The sequence below is a fragment of the Artemia franciscana genome, chromosome 7, assembly GCF_032884065.1.
Source record: "Artemia franciscana chromosome 7, ASM3288406v1, whole genome shotgun sequence".
NCBI classification, from domain to species: domain Eukaryota; kingdom Metazoa; phylum Arthropoda; class Branchiopoda; order Anostraca; family Artemiidae; genus Artemia; species Artemia franciscana.
This window is the reverse complement of record NC_088869.1, coordinates 6,629,162-6,648,757: the sequence shown is the minus strand read 5'-3', so window position 1 is coordinate 6,648,757 and position 19,596 is coordinate 6,629,162. Positions and strand designations below refer to the sequence as shown.

Here is a 19,596-nt window from a genome sequence, read left to right as displayed (position 1 = left end):
ATATATATATATATATATATATATATATATATATATCATGAAAAGAGAAATCACCAATGCAACAGCACAAAAAAAAAAGAGACAGAAGGAGAAAAGGAAGACTGTTTTCCTAAATTAGTGATTAATATAGACCAGCACTTGAATGAGGCCTTAACCCTACTCATCCATACAATCACATAGGTCAAACAGCATAGCCAAACACAATCAACCATAAAGAATAATCCATGGACAGGCAGTCATGTCGTCAATAAGTATAAGTTGTCAATTTACCAAACAATAGAAAAAATAATAAAGACAAATAATTCAGAGGCAACAACCCAACACAAGGGCTCATCAGGAGAATACACTGGCCTATAGGGTTTCGCCACTTTAAATTCTCTACCCAGCCAAGTGTTGTAGCTACCACAGAATATCCGTGGCATCCCCGTGTCAAGTATCACCCCCAAAATACATGCCTATGAAAAAAAAACAGCAAATGTAAAACAACCAAGTAACACCAAAACAAGCTTATCCTGTTAATATATCCCTCATTTTAGCAACAATAGGTAAACTAAATATGATAAAATTTACCAAATCACAAATATTAACACATTGCAAAAAAAAACAAATTAATGAACTAAACAATTATAGAATTAATCTTTACCATGTGGCTATTTTTAAAAAAAATCCACTTTATTAGAAACACAATTCAAAATAAATGGCACTGCATCATCATTTGTCGAACCTCCGAAATTAGTTTAAAATTTCTTTAAGTATTTCCAGATAATTCTTTTGATATTTATTTAAAAGTTTGTTATAATGAAAACAAAATTTTTTAAATTGCCAAGTTAATTTATTTGCAGAAAAACCTCTATATATATATATATATATATATATATATATATATATATATATATATATATATATATATATATATATATATATATATATATATATATATATATATATATATATATATATATATATATATATATATATATATATATATATATATATATATATATATATATATATATATATATATATATATACTGGTATCAAAACTACAGGTTCTATTGTCTTTTTCTCTAAATAAATCAGACTGTTTGGTACTTTGTGGAAAAAAATCAGGAGTTCTTCTACTGAACAAAGACTTTCTTTAGTTGGCACTTCACTATTCTCTTTTAGGGGTGTCAGGTCTTGAAAATGTAAGAAGGAGGAGGCAAGGATATTTCTCCATTTTTATTTACTTAAAATAAAAAATTCATTTTTTTTAAATACGTGGGAAGTGGCAATATTTTCAATGGAAATACCAGGAAATTGTATTTATTAAAATCTAGGAGAGTATCTCCCCCTGGGCCCTTCAATTGGGGCACCTGTTCTCTTCTATGTCAAGGCTACTGAAACCAGTGAACATATTCTATCGGAAGGCAGAATCATAGATACAAAGGCAGAAGCAAGAAACATAGATTCCTTTTGTATCTTCATCTCAAGTTGGAAAATTCAGAATCTTTTCCTGTAGATCTGAATCTTGCCTTTGTACTCAAATAAAAAAAAAAAAAAAATCATATGATGATTCAGACCCTAAAAAAATATTATTTTATTATGTTGTAGTCAATATTGTAGCTGTGTCTCATTAATCTGATGCCCAATTTAAAAGTGTTTAAATATTTAAAAAATATTTTGTTCTAGTACTTCTTGCATGCTGGGTGAGTCAAAAGTAGCTTGTAGTTACAAAGTTGGGCATACCTATGGTATGTAGTACATAATCTTCTGGAGCTAGACTTGTATTTAAACAATATTGCAACTAGACTGGAATGTATTCAATATTGTGAAAATAATGAGTTGTTTGTATTGTCTATTAAGTAATTTTGAGTGTTTTGGGCAAAATGGATATTTTTTCTCTTCAATTGATCATTTTGTTCTTACTTATAAAAGGAATATTTTACTAGCACTGAATGGTTATATGGTCCACAAAGCATAGCATCAGGGAAGCTTATCGAAATATCAGAAGTTTGTGTTCTAACATCCTCGAGATTGTAAAATTATTGTTATTGACATAAGCTGGAATGGTCTAACAGATGCTCTGGCCAAAGGGGCTCACAGAGAAAGGGACGTTGTCCCTTGTAGCTGTGTCTCTTTGGTGTGATGCCCAATTTGAAAGTGTTACAGCCAGATTGCAACAAAGGAGATTGAACCTGCTGTTTATGTTAATGGAAAAAAAAGAAATAATTCAATTTCACTGGTCTTATAGTTTTACAGTATTTTGTCCTCCATGAATATTTTCTTTTGTACGACTTATAATGCTTCGAATTTACCAGGAAAAACTAAAGCCAAGTCAAAGTCACGTTCTGGAAGGGCTGGACTCCAATTTCCTGTTGGAAGAATCCACAGAATGTTAAAAAAAGGAAATTATGCTGAAAGAGTTGGAGCTGGTGCACCTGTTTATTTAGCTGCTGTGATGGAGTATCTGGCAGCTGAAGTTCTTGAATTAGCTGGCAATGCTGCTCGTGATAACAAAAAATCCAGGCAAGTCACAGTTTCTTTTAACTTGCTTTTCATCATATTTTTTCAAAGGATTGACATATTTTAACTAGAAAAAGTATTCTAAATTCTTTAAGATTCTTAAATTGTTTTAAAAGGCCCTTCGTTAAACTTTTCATGTCTCTAAAAATGTCTAGCTTTACAGAATATTCGCATAAGACAATGTATATAAGAAGTGTATGGGATATTAGTAGTTTGTGAGGAATTTTCTTAAGACAGTGAATAAAATACAATCTAATTTGAGTATTTTATTCTAATAGCCATCTTCAGCAAAATTGAATATAGTGACTGAGTTTTCATTGGTTTCTTTTTTTAGTATTTAGCTTATATTTTCCTGAAGATATGCATTAGTCATACAGAGGAAATATTTGCTTAGAATGTATGCTATTTACTGTCTTTAGAAAAATTCTCATTACCATCTTATATTTTATATATAATTATATTGTTTATATATTTATATAATGTATAATAACATCTTATATATATGGTTGAAAGGCAGTGTGCTCTTGTCATGGGCTCAAATGTGCTTAATTTTTCTGAAAGCCAACATGTATAGCAATTATTTTTATAGAACTATATTTCTGACTGTGTTTACATATAGTGAATTTTTTCTTGTGTCTCTTGATTTATATTTGAACTAGTAAACAAGTGACAATTCTGTTGGTGAACAACATGAAAAATAATAACTATTTGAGTGAAAAAAAAAAGAACTACTAGTAGCCAATATTTCAAGTTAGTGACTGATAAGTTAAGTTCCAGTTGTCAAACAATTCTATCAACTTTTTGTGTTTTTAACAGTAATATTTTGTTTTTTGATAGAAACTTTATAAGTAAGGATCTTGTTTTTATTTTCAAACATCAAATAAGTGATGTGTATTGTTAAGATATCTGATAAGAATTGCAGGTGTTTCTTCTCCTCTGTTAAGGATGGAGACTAGCAAATTCCTCCCCCTCCCAAAATTTTGGACACGCACTTTTTTTGGTGCTTTTATTAAAAAGTAAATAAAAAGAAGATCTTGCAATCCCCCCCCCCCCAATATCATCTGTTGTTTTTGTTTTTTGGTACCCCGTCTTCTGCTGTTGCTCTATAGATCAAATGTAAGATCAGTCTTTAAATAAGTGAAAAATCTTAGAAAGCTAAAATATAAGTTTAATCAAAAAAAGTTTTTTTTTATTCTTTGAGACAAGAAATAGTTACAAGAACGAAATTTACACACACACGTTTGTGTAAGAGAAACAACTGAAATGATTTGTGCAAAAAACGACTGAAAAGTCCACCTAAGAAGAATATGCAAAATATGGAAAAAGCAAATTTCTTTGATTGTCACTTAATCTTTGGCTCTTTATAGTCAACTGGAAAGAACATTTTTTTCGTGTCTTTTTTTATCTTTGTGGTTATCAATAAAGAATATCCCTCTATAAATAAATTGTGCAGTAAAAGCATTTGTTGTGCTATTAATATTTGGTGGAAATGTGGAAAAAAATTTTGAAAATGAAATTACGAATTCTTTTAAAAGTTGCTTTGTTTGTTGAAGCAAGAATAAACCTTAGCTAATTGGGAGCCCTTGTTCAGTTGAGAGCAAAAAAACTTCAAGCTAAAAAACACTGGCATCAAAATATACTGTTTTGGTTTTATTTATTTTTTATCTTGTGCTATAGAATTGTGTTATGGATTCCCAAATCTAGAGAAAACCCATTTAAATAAAAATCGTTTACTCATGCATATTAATGCATCAAAAGGGTAAAACCAACTGCATGTCGGTTCTTCTGACTGACTTGGTTCATTTTAGGCTTCCTATGTAGTTTGTGCACCAGCTATTATAGGAAGGATGAGTGGACTTCACTGCAAGTGGGGGAGGAAGGTGCTACCAAACTTGGGAAATATTTCAACCTTTTTTTATCGCGATGGTTCTTCGTGAGGACGGTTTTATGGGAATTGTTGCACGGGGTGGGTGAGGGGATGGGGCGGTCCTGGCATAGGAGGGGGACAACATTACAACTTTAAAACAAACAGAATTATTCCGCATCTGAAAGGGACTACTCCTTTCTCAGCTCTCGTTCTTTGTGCTAAAGTCTGACTTTTTGGCCCAATTCTTTAAGAACGATTCTTGAAACACAAGGTTTAGTTGGAATAAGAAGCTTCTTTAAAGCAATAGAAAACTTTAGCATAACGAATAAGGGTTGAAGAAGGGGCCATTCCCCGTCATATGCTAATTCATTTTTGTTCGTTTTAAGTTTTAATGTTGCTCCTTATTTTTCAGTTAAAATAATGCTTTTTTTTATTTATTATATCAAGATTTCTACTGGTAAATTAAGATTTTTCTCTCAGATTAGATTTTCATTTATGAAGGAAGCAAATATTGCTATTTTTTAGTGTGACAGTGAGGTTGGTAGATTACTTGTTTAGGATTTTTTTAAAAAAAGAATCAGTTGATGCATTGAATCCTCTGGTTTTTTGGACTTAGAATCTTGGAAGATTTCCTGGAAGTGTAAAAGTATGTATATGTGACATTTGGACAGTCGTGGATTTACTGAGGTAACAAAATTGAAAATAATTAGCTGAATCGAACGCTATATGCAAGAAAATATTAATTCAATTATAAATAGAATAGAATATTGCTAGACTAAGGACGCGTGCATTTGCTTGGTTATCCCAAGGAAAAAGTACCCATCAATTCAGTTTCCAGAATCAACGAATGTCTTGGTTTGCCATAAATTGTTGGCAACAGGGGGCTTTTAGTGATTATTTTTATCTAAGAAAAACAATATGTGTATGCTTCCACCATGGTCTGGTTGCTCAGTTTATACGCTATTAATACACATACCGTTTTTCAGACGGTATACTGTCTGGGAGTGATGTAATCATTGCGCAACGAGTGAGTGAAATTAACTCTAGCTGGGGGAGGAACTTCCCTCCAGACTTGAAAAAATAAATTTTTGTCTCATATTTTGTAACTTACCATGAGAGCTCCTTTAAATCAATATTGAGGGGGGTGGAGGAGGTTTGTCCCAGAACTTCTGCATTTTGAGGAACATGTTTTGACTGAGCATGCAATATGGATTCTGGTGAGATGATAGCTCCTATCTTATTGCGGAAATATTTCAGATGCTAAATAAAAAAAAAACTATATTCATAATCTAAAGTACACGGTGGTGTTGGGGAAGGGAATATTCCTACTCTGACCTTCAACAAGAATTTTTCAAAGAACAAATCCTTCTTGAAAAATCGAAAATCGTGGTTCGAAAATTTGTGGCATTTAAGCCCGCCAACCCAACCCATAAAACTATAACAGTTAAACTTAGGTATATAGAGTAAGGATGGATGGGAGCAAACCTCTCGTATTTTGGATGAACCTGAATATTGAAAATAGTTAATACTTGCGCTTTTATTTTTAAATAGTATCATTTCTGTTTTATTTCTGTACATTTTTCTATCGCCTTTTCAATTAGGTGTGTTGGCTATCTCTAGTCACCTTTTTTAAACTTTTTTCCACCAATTTGATCATTTTTGCCAATCGGTTCGATTTAAAAGTTTATTCACTTTTTTTAAAATAAGATAATTGCTTCAACTTACATGGGAAAGAAATCATTCTTAATGCTATAAAACTTCTGAAAGCGTTGACTTGTCTTGCTTTAATATTCTCCAAGTTCTGATGGCACCTAATATGGGTCTTCATCAATGAATTCCTAAATTTCCTACTTCCTTGCAACTGCGTCCCCACTTCAGATTGTACGTACTGTTAACGCCATCTCTTAAACAAATAAGAAGTAGCTTAATTTTGTTTTTATTTGGTTTCTTTGTTTTAGCATTTAGCTTGTATTTTTCTGAAGATAGGTATTATTCATATAGACAAAGTATTTGCTTAGGTTGTAAGATCACCTAGGCTGAATTATATCTAATACCATCTAAAATTGTGTATGATTCTAAAGTTTTTATTTTTAGAATCATCCCTCGTCATCTTCAGCTGGCAATTCGAAATGACGAAGAGTTGAACAAGTTGCTGGGTGGTGTCACGATTGCTCAGGGTGGAGTTTTGCCAAACATCCAAGCTGTGCTTCTGCCTAAGAAGGCTGAAGGAGCTTCAGCAAAGGCTAAGGGTGGTGGACAGTCCCAGGAATATTAGACTTTGGAGAAAATTGTGACCTGATTTATTTTCTCTTTCTTTTTGTATTTTATAAAATAAAGTAGAGTTAGTGCATCAAATATTGCAGAGCTGATAGCAATTATAGGACAGGGTTGCCAGTTTCGCCTTTTTTTTTCTTTTTTGTTTTTTAATGACTAGAACATCGCTATGTCCAACGAAAGTCCTTAGAAAAAAAGTGAATCTCAGCTGAACTGAAAAAAAAGACATTCATTAATAACAAAAATGAAAATGAAATAGTAAAAAAAAAAAATTTTCTACGAAATTCTTGTTGCTATATCTAGTGCTCACTCAAAGCTCTGTTCCAAGTGTTTGAAACTATATTTACCCAATTCATCACGAGTATTTCATCAAATTAAATTTTTTTAGAACCCCAACAGGTTTTTTGGCCACTTTTACAAACTATGAAACTTGAGATTTTTCGTTCTATTCATGAGGAGTATTATATGTTCTAAGAGAATATAAGTTTCAACCACAGCTTAGATACCAATATACAGTTACGGAAACTCGATTTATTTTTGGGAAAAAGTTCGCGGTAGCGATGCTAGCGGCTGGAGACAGGAAACTGGCATTGGTATCTAATTGGTAAGAGGAAACTGGTATTGGTATCTAAGCTGTGTATGCGACAAAAGAAAATTGCGTTCCGGCCTATGGTGTTGTAGTATGATCTACGCGTCGGAGCGTGGGTTTGGAGGAGGCGCCAAGTTCAGAGCTCTGTACCAAAAGTTTCTCATGGGTAAGATAGGAGTTTTCATAACTGTATTGGAACCTAAGCTGTGGTTTCAACTATAGGGAGCTTTCTCATCATAGGAACTATCACAGTAGGTTTATGGGTCAGCTAAAAGCTATTCATCAAATAAAGGACTTGGTGGTATTTGGTGATTACAAGCGCCCGCATATTCACAAGAACTGGATAAATATTATGCAACAGTCTACTTCTCGCATGCTGGATGAGTCAAAAGTAGCTCGCAGTTACAAAGTTGGGCATACCTATGGTATGTAGTACATAACCTTATGAAGCTAGACTTGTATTGAAACAATATTTGAACTAGAATGGTATATATTCAATATTGTGAAAATAGTGAATTTTTTGTATTGTTTATCAAGTAATTTTGAGTGTTTCGGGCAAAATGGATATTTTTTTCTCTTCAATCCATCATTTTGTTCTTACTTAAAAAGGAATCTTTTACAAGCACTGAACGGTTATATGGCCCACGAAGCGTAAAATCAGGGAAGCCTATCAAAATATCAGGAGTGTGTGTTCTAACATCCTCGAGATTGTAAAATTATTGTTATTGACAGAAGCTGGAATGGTCTAACAGATGCTCTGGCCGATGTAATTCAAATTCATTTTATTTAAAAACATGCAACGGACAGAGCCGATTATTAGTTTTTATTGTCATGCACACACAAAAATCCGTCGACAAGTCAAAATTAACATTCACAAAATTATAATATATACAATTAACAATAATAATTGTGACATTCACACGAAAATAAGTCAACAAGTATACACAAAATTATAATATATACAATTAACAACAATAATCCGGATTAAAAAGTCGACCCAGCATTAAACAACTTAACAAACGAGGGCACAAAACTAAGCTCAGAACGAGCATGTGACACAGTCACAGGTTGAAGTTTCAGTACAGGCTCTGCAACGGCCCTGAGTGGCCTTACCCGTGCCGGTTGATGTTGGGGCGGGAGGATATTTCAGTGTATAAGGCTGGACAAGATTTTATTGCCAAAGGATAGGGCTGGTTTTAAACGACGAGATTGAAGGGTTCGAAGTTGAAACTGATTAAGGAGGGATATGTACGGTACTTTTAGGGCTTTTGAGATTACTAGGAGGGCGCGGTATTGCACCCTCTCAACCCGGTCCGACTGTTCCCTAGTCAGCCCGAAATGCCATATAGGGCAACAGTATTCAAGTGTGGAGCGTATAAAAGAGAAATAGATGCATAGGAGGTGTGGTGCAGGGATTCCATGGCAAGCCAACAACTTCAGAGACCTGATGGCCAAATTAACTTTTTTTAACATGCCATCAACCTACCTCATGTGGTCATGTTTGGCCCATGTGGCCAAAGGGGCTCTCGGAGAAAGGGGCAGCTTGTTAAGAATTGATAAAAAGGCCCTCAGTCTGATGGAGGAAAATAGTGGTTCATATTTACTGCGGAGAATGAGGCAGGTCATAGGGAAGTAAGAGTAGCTTTTAAAAGAGAGATGAAAACTTAAGCTGCAATAACTCACTAGGAATTATAAAACACAATACAATTGTTTCAGAAGAAAGGAAAAATATATTTTGATTTTATTACCGTACTTCCTAGTCAGGATCATTGAGTTTCTTGAAGAAGCTTTTCTTTGGGTATTACCGTCTCCAACTATTTGCGAATAAGAAAAGATGATAAAGTGGATCTCAGAAAAACCCACTTCTTAACATCCTGAAAATCAAACAAGATAGGAGAAAACGAACGGAAGTGATGGATATAGCTTCCCCGTTTTAAGGGGATAACGTACAAATATCAGGCTTACAAAATATATCTCTTAATGCCTTTTGGATTACCGCGGCCAAGATGTGAAGAGGAGTGGCTGAGAAGATTGTCAATGAAATTGATGCTGCTGATAGGAACAGTATTTGGAAGATTACTAATAGGTGGCAAATTAAAAAAGAAAAAGAAAACTTGCTTGAAAAATAAGCTAAAACATGGCATATCAAATAGCCTAAGAAGGTGTGGGTATCTTTAGAATCAGTAGATTGTTAATGTTTAAATTTTCATGGGCGAACGCGTCAAATTTAACTAATCAAGTTCGCTTATTTATTTTGACGGGGCAACACTAACATAAAATATAGTACTGCCCTAAAAACTGCATGATGTGAAGCAACCAAAATAAAAATCGTAGGAAGTCCCAGTTTCTTACATTTGATAGACCTAAGGTGTGTCTTAAGGGGCAAAAATTGCCCCTTCCTTTAAAGTACTTGAAGGTTTTTTAGAAAAAACACTTCCAGAGGAAGCTAAACCGTGATAAGACTTCCAGTAAAGCCCTGTTTTCAGGTGACGTTTTAATGACAGGATGAAAAAAACTAATAAAAGCACAAAAAATATGGTTTTAATAAAAAAAACTTGGTAAAAAGAATCATTCTGTAAAATAAAGACCTCGAAAATACTGACAAGACATCTACCTAAATTTCGATCTTGGTCGGCAAACGCATCAGTTTTACCGATTCAAGTCATGATTTTACAGAGGGTGCTACAATTTTCCATTCAGTTAAAAAAAACCTGAAAATACTGATATGACATGTATCAAAATCTCAATCTCGTTCGTTAAATGCAGCAGTTGTACCGACTTGTGCTGTGATCTTACGGACAGCACCACAATTTTCCATTCGGTCAAATAAAGAGTACGAAAAGATGACATAACATCTACCAAAATCTCAATCTTGGTCGGTAAATGCAGCAATTTTACCAACTCCTACCCTGATTTTACGGATGGTGCCATAACTTTCCACTCGGTCAAATAAAGAATATGAAAAACTGAAATAAACATGATATCCTCTAAAATTCCGATCTCAGTCTGTAAATGCAGTGGTTGTACTGACTGGAAAGAACGGCCGAAAACCTTATTCAGTACCAACTAGTACCAGTTACATATAAGGTGGCAAGGTCGCAGTCATGTTTTACAACAGGCTTGGCGATTAGTAGATTATGAGCTGCGGATGTAAAGAGAACGTTGACCATCCATGGGACCCGCGTGTCAGTTTCAAACTCAGCAAGTTACTTGAGTTCGATGATTGTACTCAAGCACAAAGGAATAGATTAATGAAAGGAATTAGATGCGTCTAGTTTAAGAATGAATCGAGTAAAAATAAAGGGTTGAGGTGCATTAGTATATTTGACAAAGATTATCGACAAGGGATCAATGCCATTTTGCACAAAAACAACGAGCCTTAACGGATTTCAGCTTCCGAGCAGGTTGTTTGCAACCTCTTTGCCACATAAGCGACAAATAGAATCAAATTCGTCAATTCCTGCTAAAAGAAAATCCTAGAAATCTTAGAAAATGAAGGAGTAAGCGAATAGGTTTTCATGTTTCAAAGCTATGACTTTGTCTGGTATTCCACAGGGCGGCCAATGGTTTCAAAGCTATGAATATGTCTGGTATTCCACAGGGCGGCCAATGGCACATATGAGCCAAACTGAGAAGTCAAATTAAATCCATGGCTCATACAGAGAATTTCGTTGTCGAACACGCCTGCAGCAACACCTCCATAGTCCAAAAAATTTTTGAAATCTTGCAGGAACTGTATGTCTCCTTTACGGGTTGACTAAAACAAGTTATTGCTTACAAACGAGCCATTGAGAGGGTTGAATCGACATTGAAACTTAGAATCTGTCAATGACAAAATTGACATTCAGGTGAGAGTTTGACAGAGTTATAGAGCAGCTTTGACACTATTTTTGAAGTTCTAAGGAGATAATAAAACAGAACCAGGACAAGATAATGAAAGAAAACTTCCATGTTCTGCATCACCACATTACCTGCTTTGATTTTATTCTGAAATATCGTGTTCAAGACGAATGGCCTCGCAGAAGAGCTTCAGATTGAACAGCTTGATCTGGTTATTGCAAACACGAAACTTGGGACGACACGCGACATTTTATATGATCTCCTCCGAGACTGATCAAAGAGAGAGAGAGAGAGAGAGAGAGAGAGAGAGAGAGAGAGAGAGAGAGAGAGAGAGAGAGAGAGAGAGAGAGAGAGAGAGAGAGAGAGAGAGAGAAAGCAGCAGTAGAAAATATTGGTTCAATAGCCCAAGACAAGTTGAAACTTATAAAACATTCCAGGCGTCCACTTTCTCGTTATTCAGAGGCAATGTCTAATTCTGGAGTCAAACCGCTGGATGACTGGAAATTGTTATATGCTAAGGAATTCTACGGCGTCCTCACAGCCCTAGTGAATAGCTTGGACGATGCAATCCATGATAACTCCTCTGTTTTGGACCCAGTGTATTGAAGTATACTGGGGAAAATGGACGACAGTTATGAAAGCCTTTCCAAAGTCACGAAGATGTTTCCGGGAGAAGACCTAGATCCCATGGAACTCATGTTGGAACTTTTCACCAGGAATGAGGTCTAAAACTATGGTCATTGATTACACCATCTTTGAGACCCTACTCTGTCAAATTTATGCAGTCAAATGAATATACCCGACTCTGGTCAGTTTAACAGTGAACTGTGACAGCATCACCAACTTTCGCCATGTCGAAAAGAAGTTTCAGCAAAGTGAAACACGTCATGACACGTTTACCTATGGACGACGACCATCTCATCATGATGTGCTTTGAAACTACCAAATCCAGATTCCAAAAGTTTGACTTTTTAAAGGAAGTTTTTTAGTTGTATTTTCTTCATTCTGCGCTTAATCCGAATATTTTAATTGGAATTGTCAGCTTTCTCACTTCTGAGTTCTGTTTTTATAAATTATATCATCGTTTTTTTTTACTCATGTAGTACTCCTTTCTTCACTAGATCACCACCTAGTTATAGTGTAAATCAGTAGAGTTAAAAATTTGGCTACCCCATAGCACCGTTTAAGAATAGTTCTAATACCGTTTAAGAATAGTAACAGCTAATATTTTTAATTTATCAATATCAATAGCGGTTTTAGGCCTCATAATCTGGAGGGGGGGGGTATATAAAATACAAGAAATTCAATGTCAGATGCAAAAAAAACTAGGTGGGAGGCAGCTGACTCCTGTCCAGGCCTAGAACTAGCACTGATCGAGACAGATTATTATTGAGACGCTTTTGCATGATCAAACCACCAGAATCAAATTCTGGGAATTTATACTGATAGGTGAATACACCAAGAAATTTCTATTTAGATAAGAACGAAGTGCAGCATATTGAGATTTAAAGCACAATAAACAAATAATTAATTTAATAGGTTTCAGTAAGTGATATTGAACGCAATTCCATAATTGGTATTGATACTGAACGTCAAAAATTACAAAAATCAGTTGCAATAAGCTTTTTGAACTCGGGTTTGTACTTGTAGTTTGCTGGGCATAAAATGAAAGATAATAGTTCAAGGACGAAGTTTGAAAAATGAATTTTAACTGTCAGAAATAGTAGTCCTACAAATGCAAAAAACATAATTCATTTGCCATTAATCAAATATTATCAGTTGCCAACTGTCTAGTGTTAAGTTGAAAATACATGGAGCTGTGTTTTACATCTAGAGGTTTGTTTTACAAAAGATTGTGAGCTGTTGAACGCAGATGTTAATACTATTCAGATAGTATTCTACTTCCCAGGTCTTAATTAGATTACGACTGAAAACAAGAATTGTGGTGAATTTCGGTTTGATTAAATACTTCCAAATAAAAGATACAATTACAAATCAAACATTACGCACGCACGCTTATGGATAATATTTTACACCCTAACTGCGGCTCTTTATTTATTTTTGTTTTGTTTTTGCACATCCATTGTGGTCATCGGTTATGCGTAAGCACACTTCTTTTGATAGGGAACACAAGTCTAGCCACGTAAGCTAGAGCCACAATTGGAACCCAGATTCAGTTAGGGAAATGAGCGGGTACAACTATGGGACAAGCAATTTCAGGACGCAACTGAGGGAGGGAGATATTCCAGACCTGGCTGTAAGGGTGCATTGAATACAAGAAAGCAAACGATTTATTAAAATAACATCCAAGTACAAAACTGAACCTTATGAAAAAAGTAGAACAGAGAAACGTATCAGGAACTTGCATAATACTAGTTCACTTAACATTCGAAATGTGGGAACTAAGTTCTTAATACTTAAAAATTAACAGAACAGTTAGCAATAAAACATCAATCAAACCAAAATGACTGCTAACTCCTATTTCAAAAACTCCCTATTAAAGCATAACTTCTATAAACAAAAGCTTCCAAACAGTTTCTAACTTCATAAAAAAGAACCAGCTAAGAGGCCTGCGTAAAATTTTGTTTAGCTAGAGAAATTGATGGAAGCTGAAATGACCTGTTTACGTTAAAATACCTTCAGTTTTTCTAAAAACTAAAGAGAAAAGTGAATTTGGGAGAAGAAAGCGTCGTAATTTATTTTCTTGAAATTATTGTTTTTTGAAATTTTTCTAATTATAGACAAAATGCCAGCCTGATATGTTTCTGGAAGCAAATCCCAATCTGAGTGAATTGGGTTGCGTGAACCCTGTTACAGTTAACACTTACTCTTCAACGCCTACAAGCACAGAATACCCGTTTAACACCTTATGAATGTTGTAGAAACAATATAACTTTTATCTATCAAAACAAGCCGTCAAAATGTGGCATGGAGGAAAAAGTAGTCTTTTCACAGTTGAAGTTGTGATTAAGGGTAACTTCGTATCATTATGGAAATTTTTCTTAATTCTTTCACAAATGATTTCTTTAAATCGTCATGCGTGGATGAATTAAGAGAAATATTAATGATTGTAGTAAATTAAAATTTTGACTGCGATATTCCTTTTTCTTTCTTGCTTCATTTTGGTAGTTTCAGAGAATTTCACTTAAACAGCCACCATGCAATAGAAGAACATATTGACATGAAATCAAGTACAACTCTATGTTTTTCTCAATTTAGCTCCAAATAATATAGATTACTTCGTTGATAAATGACTTACGTTAATGCTAAATTATTAATTTTGCAGAGGAAAGCTATATGGCGAAAAATTTCCTCGTCATCAAATTGATTCTAATAGAAGGAAAATAAAAGAAAATTACCCATCGGAGACTTGAACCTATGAGCCTTTGGTAATCAGCCGGAACCTCTACCCGTCGATGACCCGACACACCTTGAAACCTTTTCAGAGCGTTTTATTAAAGACCTTACAATTCGAGACAATCTAATAATACTGTGTTTAACCACTATCCTGAATTTACTTATTAGATTAAGATGTTGCAGTAACCTTATTAGTTTGAACTATAGAAAGAACATTCAGACTTTCATGCCCAATTTTTTTGTTTTACTAATAAATGGAAAGGCAATTTCTTTAAATTATTGATTGTGAACTAATTAAGGAGAATACCCAAAATTACAGTAAATTATTCTGAGCATTATGAATTTCGAATTCCACGTTTTGCGGGGACACCCACCCAAACATGAACTTTACACCCACTCCCATGATGTGCAAATATATACCCTGATTTGGATATATTTAGAAGTTGGAGGTAAAGTTAATTTATTATGCAAATGAAGATTATATTTAGATTCAGAATACAATTTGAGGATATATTTGCACATTAGGGGGGGGGAGGGGTATATACTCTGTTAATATATAGGTTCTAAGAAATTTATGAATTTCTTAGAAAAACTGGAAAAACAAGGAAAAAAGTGAAGATAAAGGTTCTCCTGCTGCAAAATTAACTAGGATTATTGTGCATATTATGAAGTAAGAATTGTTTCCTGAACATGTCGCCTTATGTGGTGGACTGCTCATACATCTATACCCCAACATTTTGATATAAATTCATAATCAAGTTCAAATTTATGCATTAGCGGAGATATTGCAGCAGCTCCTTATTGTTTCATTTCTGTTTCATTTCGTAAAAACAGGGACCAAAAATCGTTTAGTCTTATCTTAACTTACTGCTCTCAGCTCTTAGAAAAAACTAATCAAGTCTCACTTTGTAAGTTATTCCTACAACTATTTACAGGTCCTATCAACAATATGACCTAAAATATTGGATTCTATTGAGTTAATTAAAATCTCGAAAGTATTTCTCTGGACCTGATTCAAGTGAACAGAACACTGAGCCTCTCAATTATCCCTATTCGAAATCAACAGTAACACTAACAAAGTAGACAACTCTTGTACGATATTAGAAAGCATTCTGATTTTGCTTTTATCTTGTTGTTCACCCAGATAAGTAAATAACATTCAGGGTTGACAACTGCGGAAGGGTAGGAGGGGGGTCAATGGCTCCCCCTAGATTAACAAAAATATTTCCATTAAATTAATCGAAAAAAAAAGAAACCCCCCCCATTCCTGATTTGGAAAAAAACACCTTTTTTGTGTCTTCAAAAAGAGAAGAAAATTCCTTGCCCCCTCCCTGTCCTCCTTACATTTTCATAAACTGGCACCCTTGGTTAAAATACACCTTATCTACTTCAGAGAAAGAAGAAGCGAAAATGGCAAAGCTAATTAATATCTAACGAGTATGAAAGTAAATATCTAAGCCAGTAAGTAAATGCCAATGGTATGCTGGTGTTTACTAAGTTTACCTCTGGACATTTTAAAGGACAACTAAGATAAATTACCTACTTTTACGATCATGTAATCGAAATAAAGGGCGCAAATAAGGGGACTTGTTGACGGGAAAATCCATATAGAGCTTAGGGAATCTAATAGAGAAAGTAAGAAAAGACAGCGTGCCGAGGAATCACAACGACAGCGTGAAAACAGGCTTGCGGCTAATAGAGAAAGTATGAAAAGACAGCGTGCCGAGGAATCACAACAACAGCGTGAAAACAGGCTTGCGGCTAATAGAGAAAGTATGAAAAGACAGCGTGCCGAAGAATCACAACAACAGCGTGAAAACAGGCTTGCGCCTAAAGTCATCCTTAACAAGATATACTCGAATCTTCAAAATTTCTGCATGTGCTATAATTCCTTAGATTTTTCAGACATTCCACTTTGACAGCCAGGATGCATGTCGTGTCCTATGATTCAGTTCAACATTTCTGAAAGTTGCACCCTAATTATCTTAACTGTTCCTGAGGTTTTGCAGCTACGCCCGTAGACAACCTGGATGCTCACATTGTCTTTTAGTTCAACATCCCCCTCAACGGCGATTGATACCCTTCACTAATTGTTCTTGAAATATTGAAGATATGCTGTTTTGACAACATGCATGCATATACTATCTTTTGATTTTGTTTAGCATCCCTCTTAGCATTCCCTGAAAGTTTTAACTGGATACCTGTGGCTGTTTTTGAGATCAATACGATTCTGATACGATACGATATTCTGATAAGATACGATACGATTCTGATATGATACTATCCTGATGAGATACGATACGATTCTGCAATTTGACAACTTGACAAATTTTGATATTTCTGACAACTTGGATTTATATTTGTATACTTGGATATATATTTGTATACTTGGAATGTATATTTGTATACTGAATGTATATTTATATACAACTTGTATGTTTATGTCGGTGAGAAAACGGCTGTCCTAAAGCCTTGCTATACACAACAATTTCATTTGTGTTAAAGATGGCCCTAATTGGACAAGTTGTAGTCCAAAGGTGCAGTCAGAATTTGTTTTTCTGAGATAAGAGGTAAAGAGATTTTACCAATGAAAATGGAAACTTACTAAACCTTGTATTAATCTTACTAACCAGATTAACAGTGACGCAATTTTATCGAAATCCTGGGGAGGGGGTCTGCAAAGTTGAAGCCAATTTTCCCAAATCAAGTGAAAATGACAGTGAAAACTGAAAAATGAGCAATATATTACCATAAAGGCAAATATATACTAAAGAAAACTGACCTGTTTCTCTGGATACTTGAATTATGCAGGCTTATCCTAACTTTGACTTTTTGCAGAAGCTAATTTCAGCTGGAGGGCAAACTTGGGTCTGGAGGGGGCAGTTGCCTCCTTGCCTCATAGCAAATTACGCCCCTGCACATTAACTTTGTCAAAACATGAAATTAAATAGTAAATACGATAAATGAGGGGTCACCGTTTTTCATACATCACATACACCAGGTGACGTATGCCAAGCGTCGCGGGAACTATGTCAGCAGAAAACGGAACAATATACACAGGAAGGAAACAGAACTAGAAGAGCTTATGGAAAAATTCTGAATATTCTCGTTATCAAAATTTAATATAGACGGATAGGTGCGCACAAAATTATTTTTCGCATTCCAAGAATTAAAAAGACTTTATTTTGTAATTACATCAAAAAACAAAAACTAAAATAATTTGTTTTTTGAAAGGACAGGTGAGAAAAGGCAGAAAAATCTTCTGGTCGACACGAGTAAGATAGATTTCTTTGAAGGCTTTAAGAGTAAATGGAATTCATCTTGGTAAATGATTTTTTTCAAGGACAATAATATACAAAAGTAAAATCTGTTCACTTTGCATGAATGTAATAATATTTGTATGATAGCATATTGAATAAATCTTTGGAAAGAACACTTGCTTCCCCTTTTCAGCAATCGCTTGAATCAGCTTACAACACCCCCCTCTCTCCGCTAACACCAATAATACATGTGCAGACCAGGATTTTTGCGGGAATTAAGTGGAATTGGATGTCAATATCCCCCCCTCACCAAAACTCATTCAATATTTAGCATAAGGCTTAATGAAACCCCCCCTACAAAATGACCCGCTACCCCTCCTTCATAATGGCTGATGTGCACTTACACATCACTGTGTATAAGTTCATTTACGAAATATGAATCCAATCAGTTTAGTTAAATGAAGCTTTAAAGTAAATGCCCGACACATTTTTTTTTGCAGCAAGAAGCAAAGTATCACCCCAAAAATACTTATTGTAGACTAGCCTAAATTAAGGGAGATGAAATATTAATTACTACTTCGGCTCCCCCATACATTACTTCTTTCTTTGTTTATCAAAAGGCTTACAAAGAGCTAGGCGATTTGGATATTGAAATTCGTTCGTTTAGGCATCTGATAACGTTTAGGCATCTTTGGAAAGAACACTCACTTCCTCTTCTTGGTAATCGCTTGAATTAGCTTAAAGGTATAAAGATTTATGTAAATGACTGGCACCAACATCGGCTTAGAATACAAACAACGCCCTGAGAGAGAATACTCACTTCCTAAACAAATTGTCAGCGATTGCTTAAATTAGTCTAAAGGTGTATATACATGACTTCCTGATTAGGGCGGCACCAATATCGGTTTAGAATACCAAAAAAAAGAAAGACAAAAAAAAAAAAAAAAAAAAAACGCCCTGGAAGAGAATACTTATTTCCTAAACAAATTTTCAGCGACTGCTTAAATTAGTCTAAAGGTGTATGTACATGACTTCCCGACTAGGGCTGCACAAATAATCAATTTAAAATATAAAAAAAGAAAGAAAATCCAGACTCTTGTACTTTGCCAGGCAGTTCTAAGGAATTGTATTTGTTGCATCCGCTAGGGACCAAGTCATAGGCACTTCTGAAATAAACGGTTTTAACTTTCCTCGAATTTTCAAGAAATGTCTCTTGAAATCAATACCACAACCGTGAGATAGCCTAAAATCCAGCAAAACACTAACTCCATTTAATGACATCGCATTGGCTTTGAAAGTTAGGTCCATCTTTCGAATATCTTTACAGCTGATGGTGAACTAGAAATAGAAATAAAAGTTACTAAAAAAGAGAAGAAAGAGAAGCAAGAACAAGCTCTAAGTTTATAACAATTCATATTTTACATATAATATATGCTGTACTTATAAAACTAAATGGCTATACATTATGCTGCTTTTTTTTACACGAAATTAAGATAATATTTAGGATTATAATTTTTCTGAAGAGAAATGATCAATTCTATACTTAACTTGAATTACATACTTAACAGTGCAAACCTAAGGCGGCGAGGAGTGTCTGACAAATGCCATCTAAAGAGAAACCAGTTAAGAATATTCAATTGTGAGGATAAGAGACAAACTATTCCCCCTCCCCCAAAACAAAATGTATACTCGCGTTGCACCAATTCACAAAAATACCCTTGAAGGTTTCAATTTGATACCCCAGCCGTGAGACAAAGCTACTACTACTAACAACTCACTGCAGTACTAAGCCACCTGAGGCCAACAGGGCTATGCACACTTTTCTTCCATACCAATCTATTCAACCCCACTCTTTACACCCTCCCACCTCATTCTGGGATGAACTGCTTTTCATTTGGCCCTAA

The 19,596-nt window shown here is 34.7% G+C and overlaps 3 protein-coding genes across 5 annotated transcripts in view; 2 read left to right on the top strand and 1 right to left on the bottom strand.

The window, feature by feature from the left end:
* The window catches only part of LOC136028778 (histone H2A-like), a 141,613-nt gene extending 134,886 nt beyond the window's left edge, over window positions 1-6,727 (top strand). For both annotated transcript variants that reach the window (XM_065706680.1, XM_065706679.1), the window contains exons 2-3: window positions 2,301-2,508; window positions 6,467-6,727. In XM_065706680.1, coding sequence (XP_065562752.1) covers window positions 2,301-2,508; window positions 6,467-6,647 — 389 coding nt within the window. In that variant the 3' untranslated portion in view covers window positions 6,648-6,727. The remainder of the gene's footprint in view (window positions 1-2,300; window positions 2,509-6,466) is intronic.
* LOC136028777 (uncharacterized) overlaps window positions 1-19,596 on the top strand; it is a 281,013-nt gene that overhangs the window by 123,469 nt on the left and 137,948 nt on the right. The window lies entirely within an intron of this gene.
* The window catches only part of LOC136028776 (serine/threonine-protein kinase Chk1-like), a 61,901-nt gene continuing 55,653 nt past the window's right edge, over window positions 13,349-19,596 (bottom strand). For both annotated transcript variants that reach the window (XM_065706675.1, XM_065706676.1), the window contains exon 8: window positions 13,349-19,030. In XM_065706675.1, coding sequence (XP_065562747.1) covers window positions 18,809-19,030 — 222 coding nt within the window. In that variant the 3' untranslated portion in view covers window positions 13,349-18,808. The remainder of the gene's footprint in view (window positions 19,031-19,596) is intronic.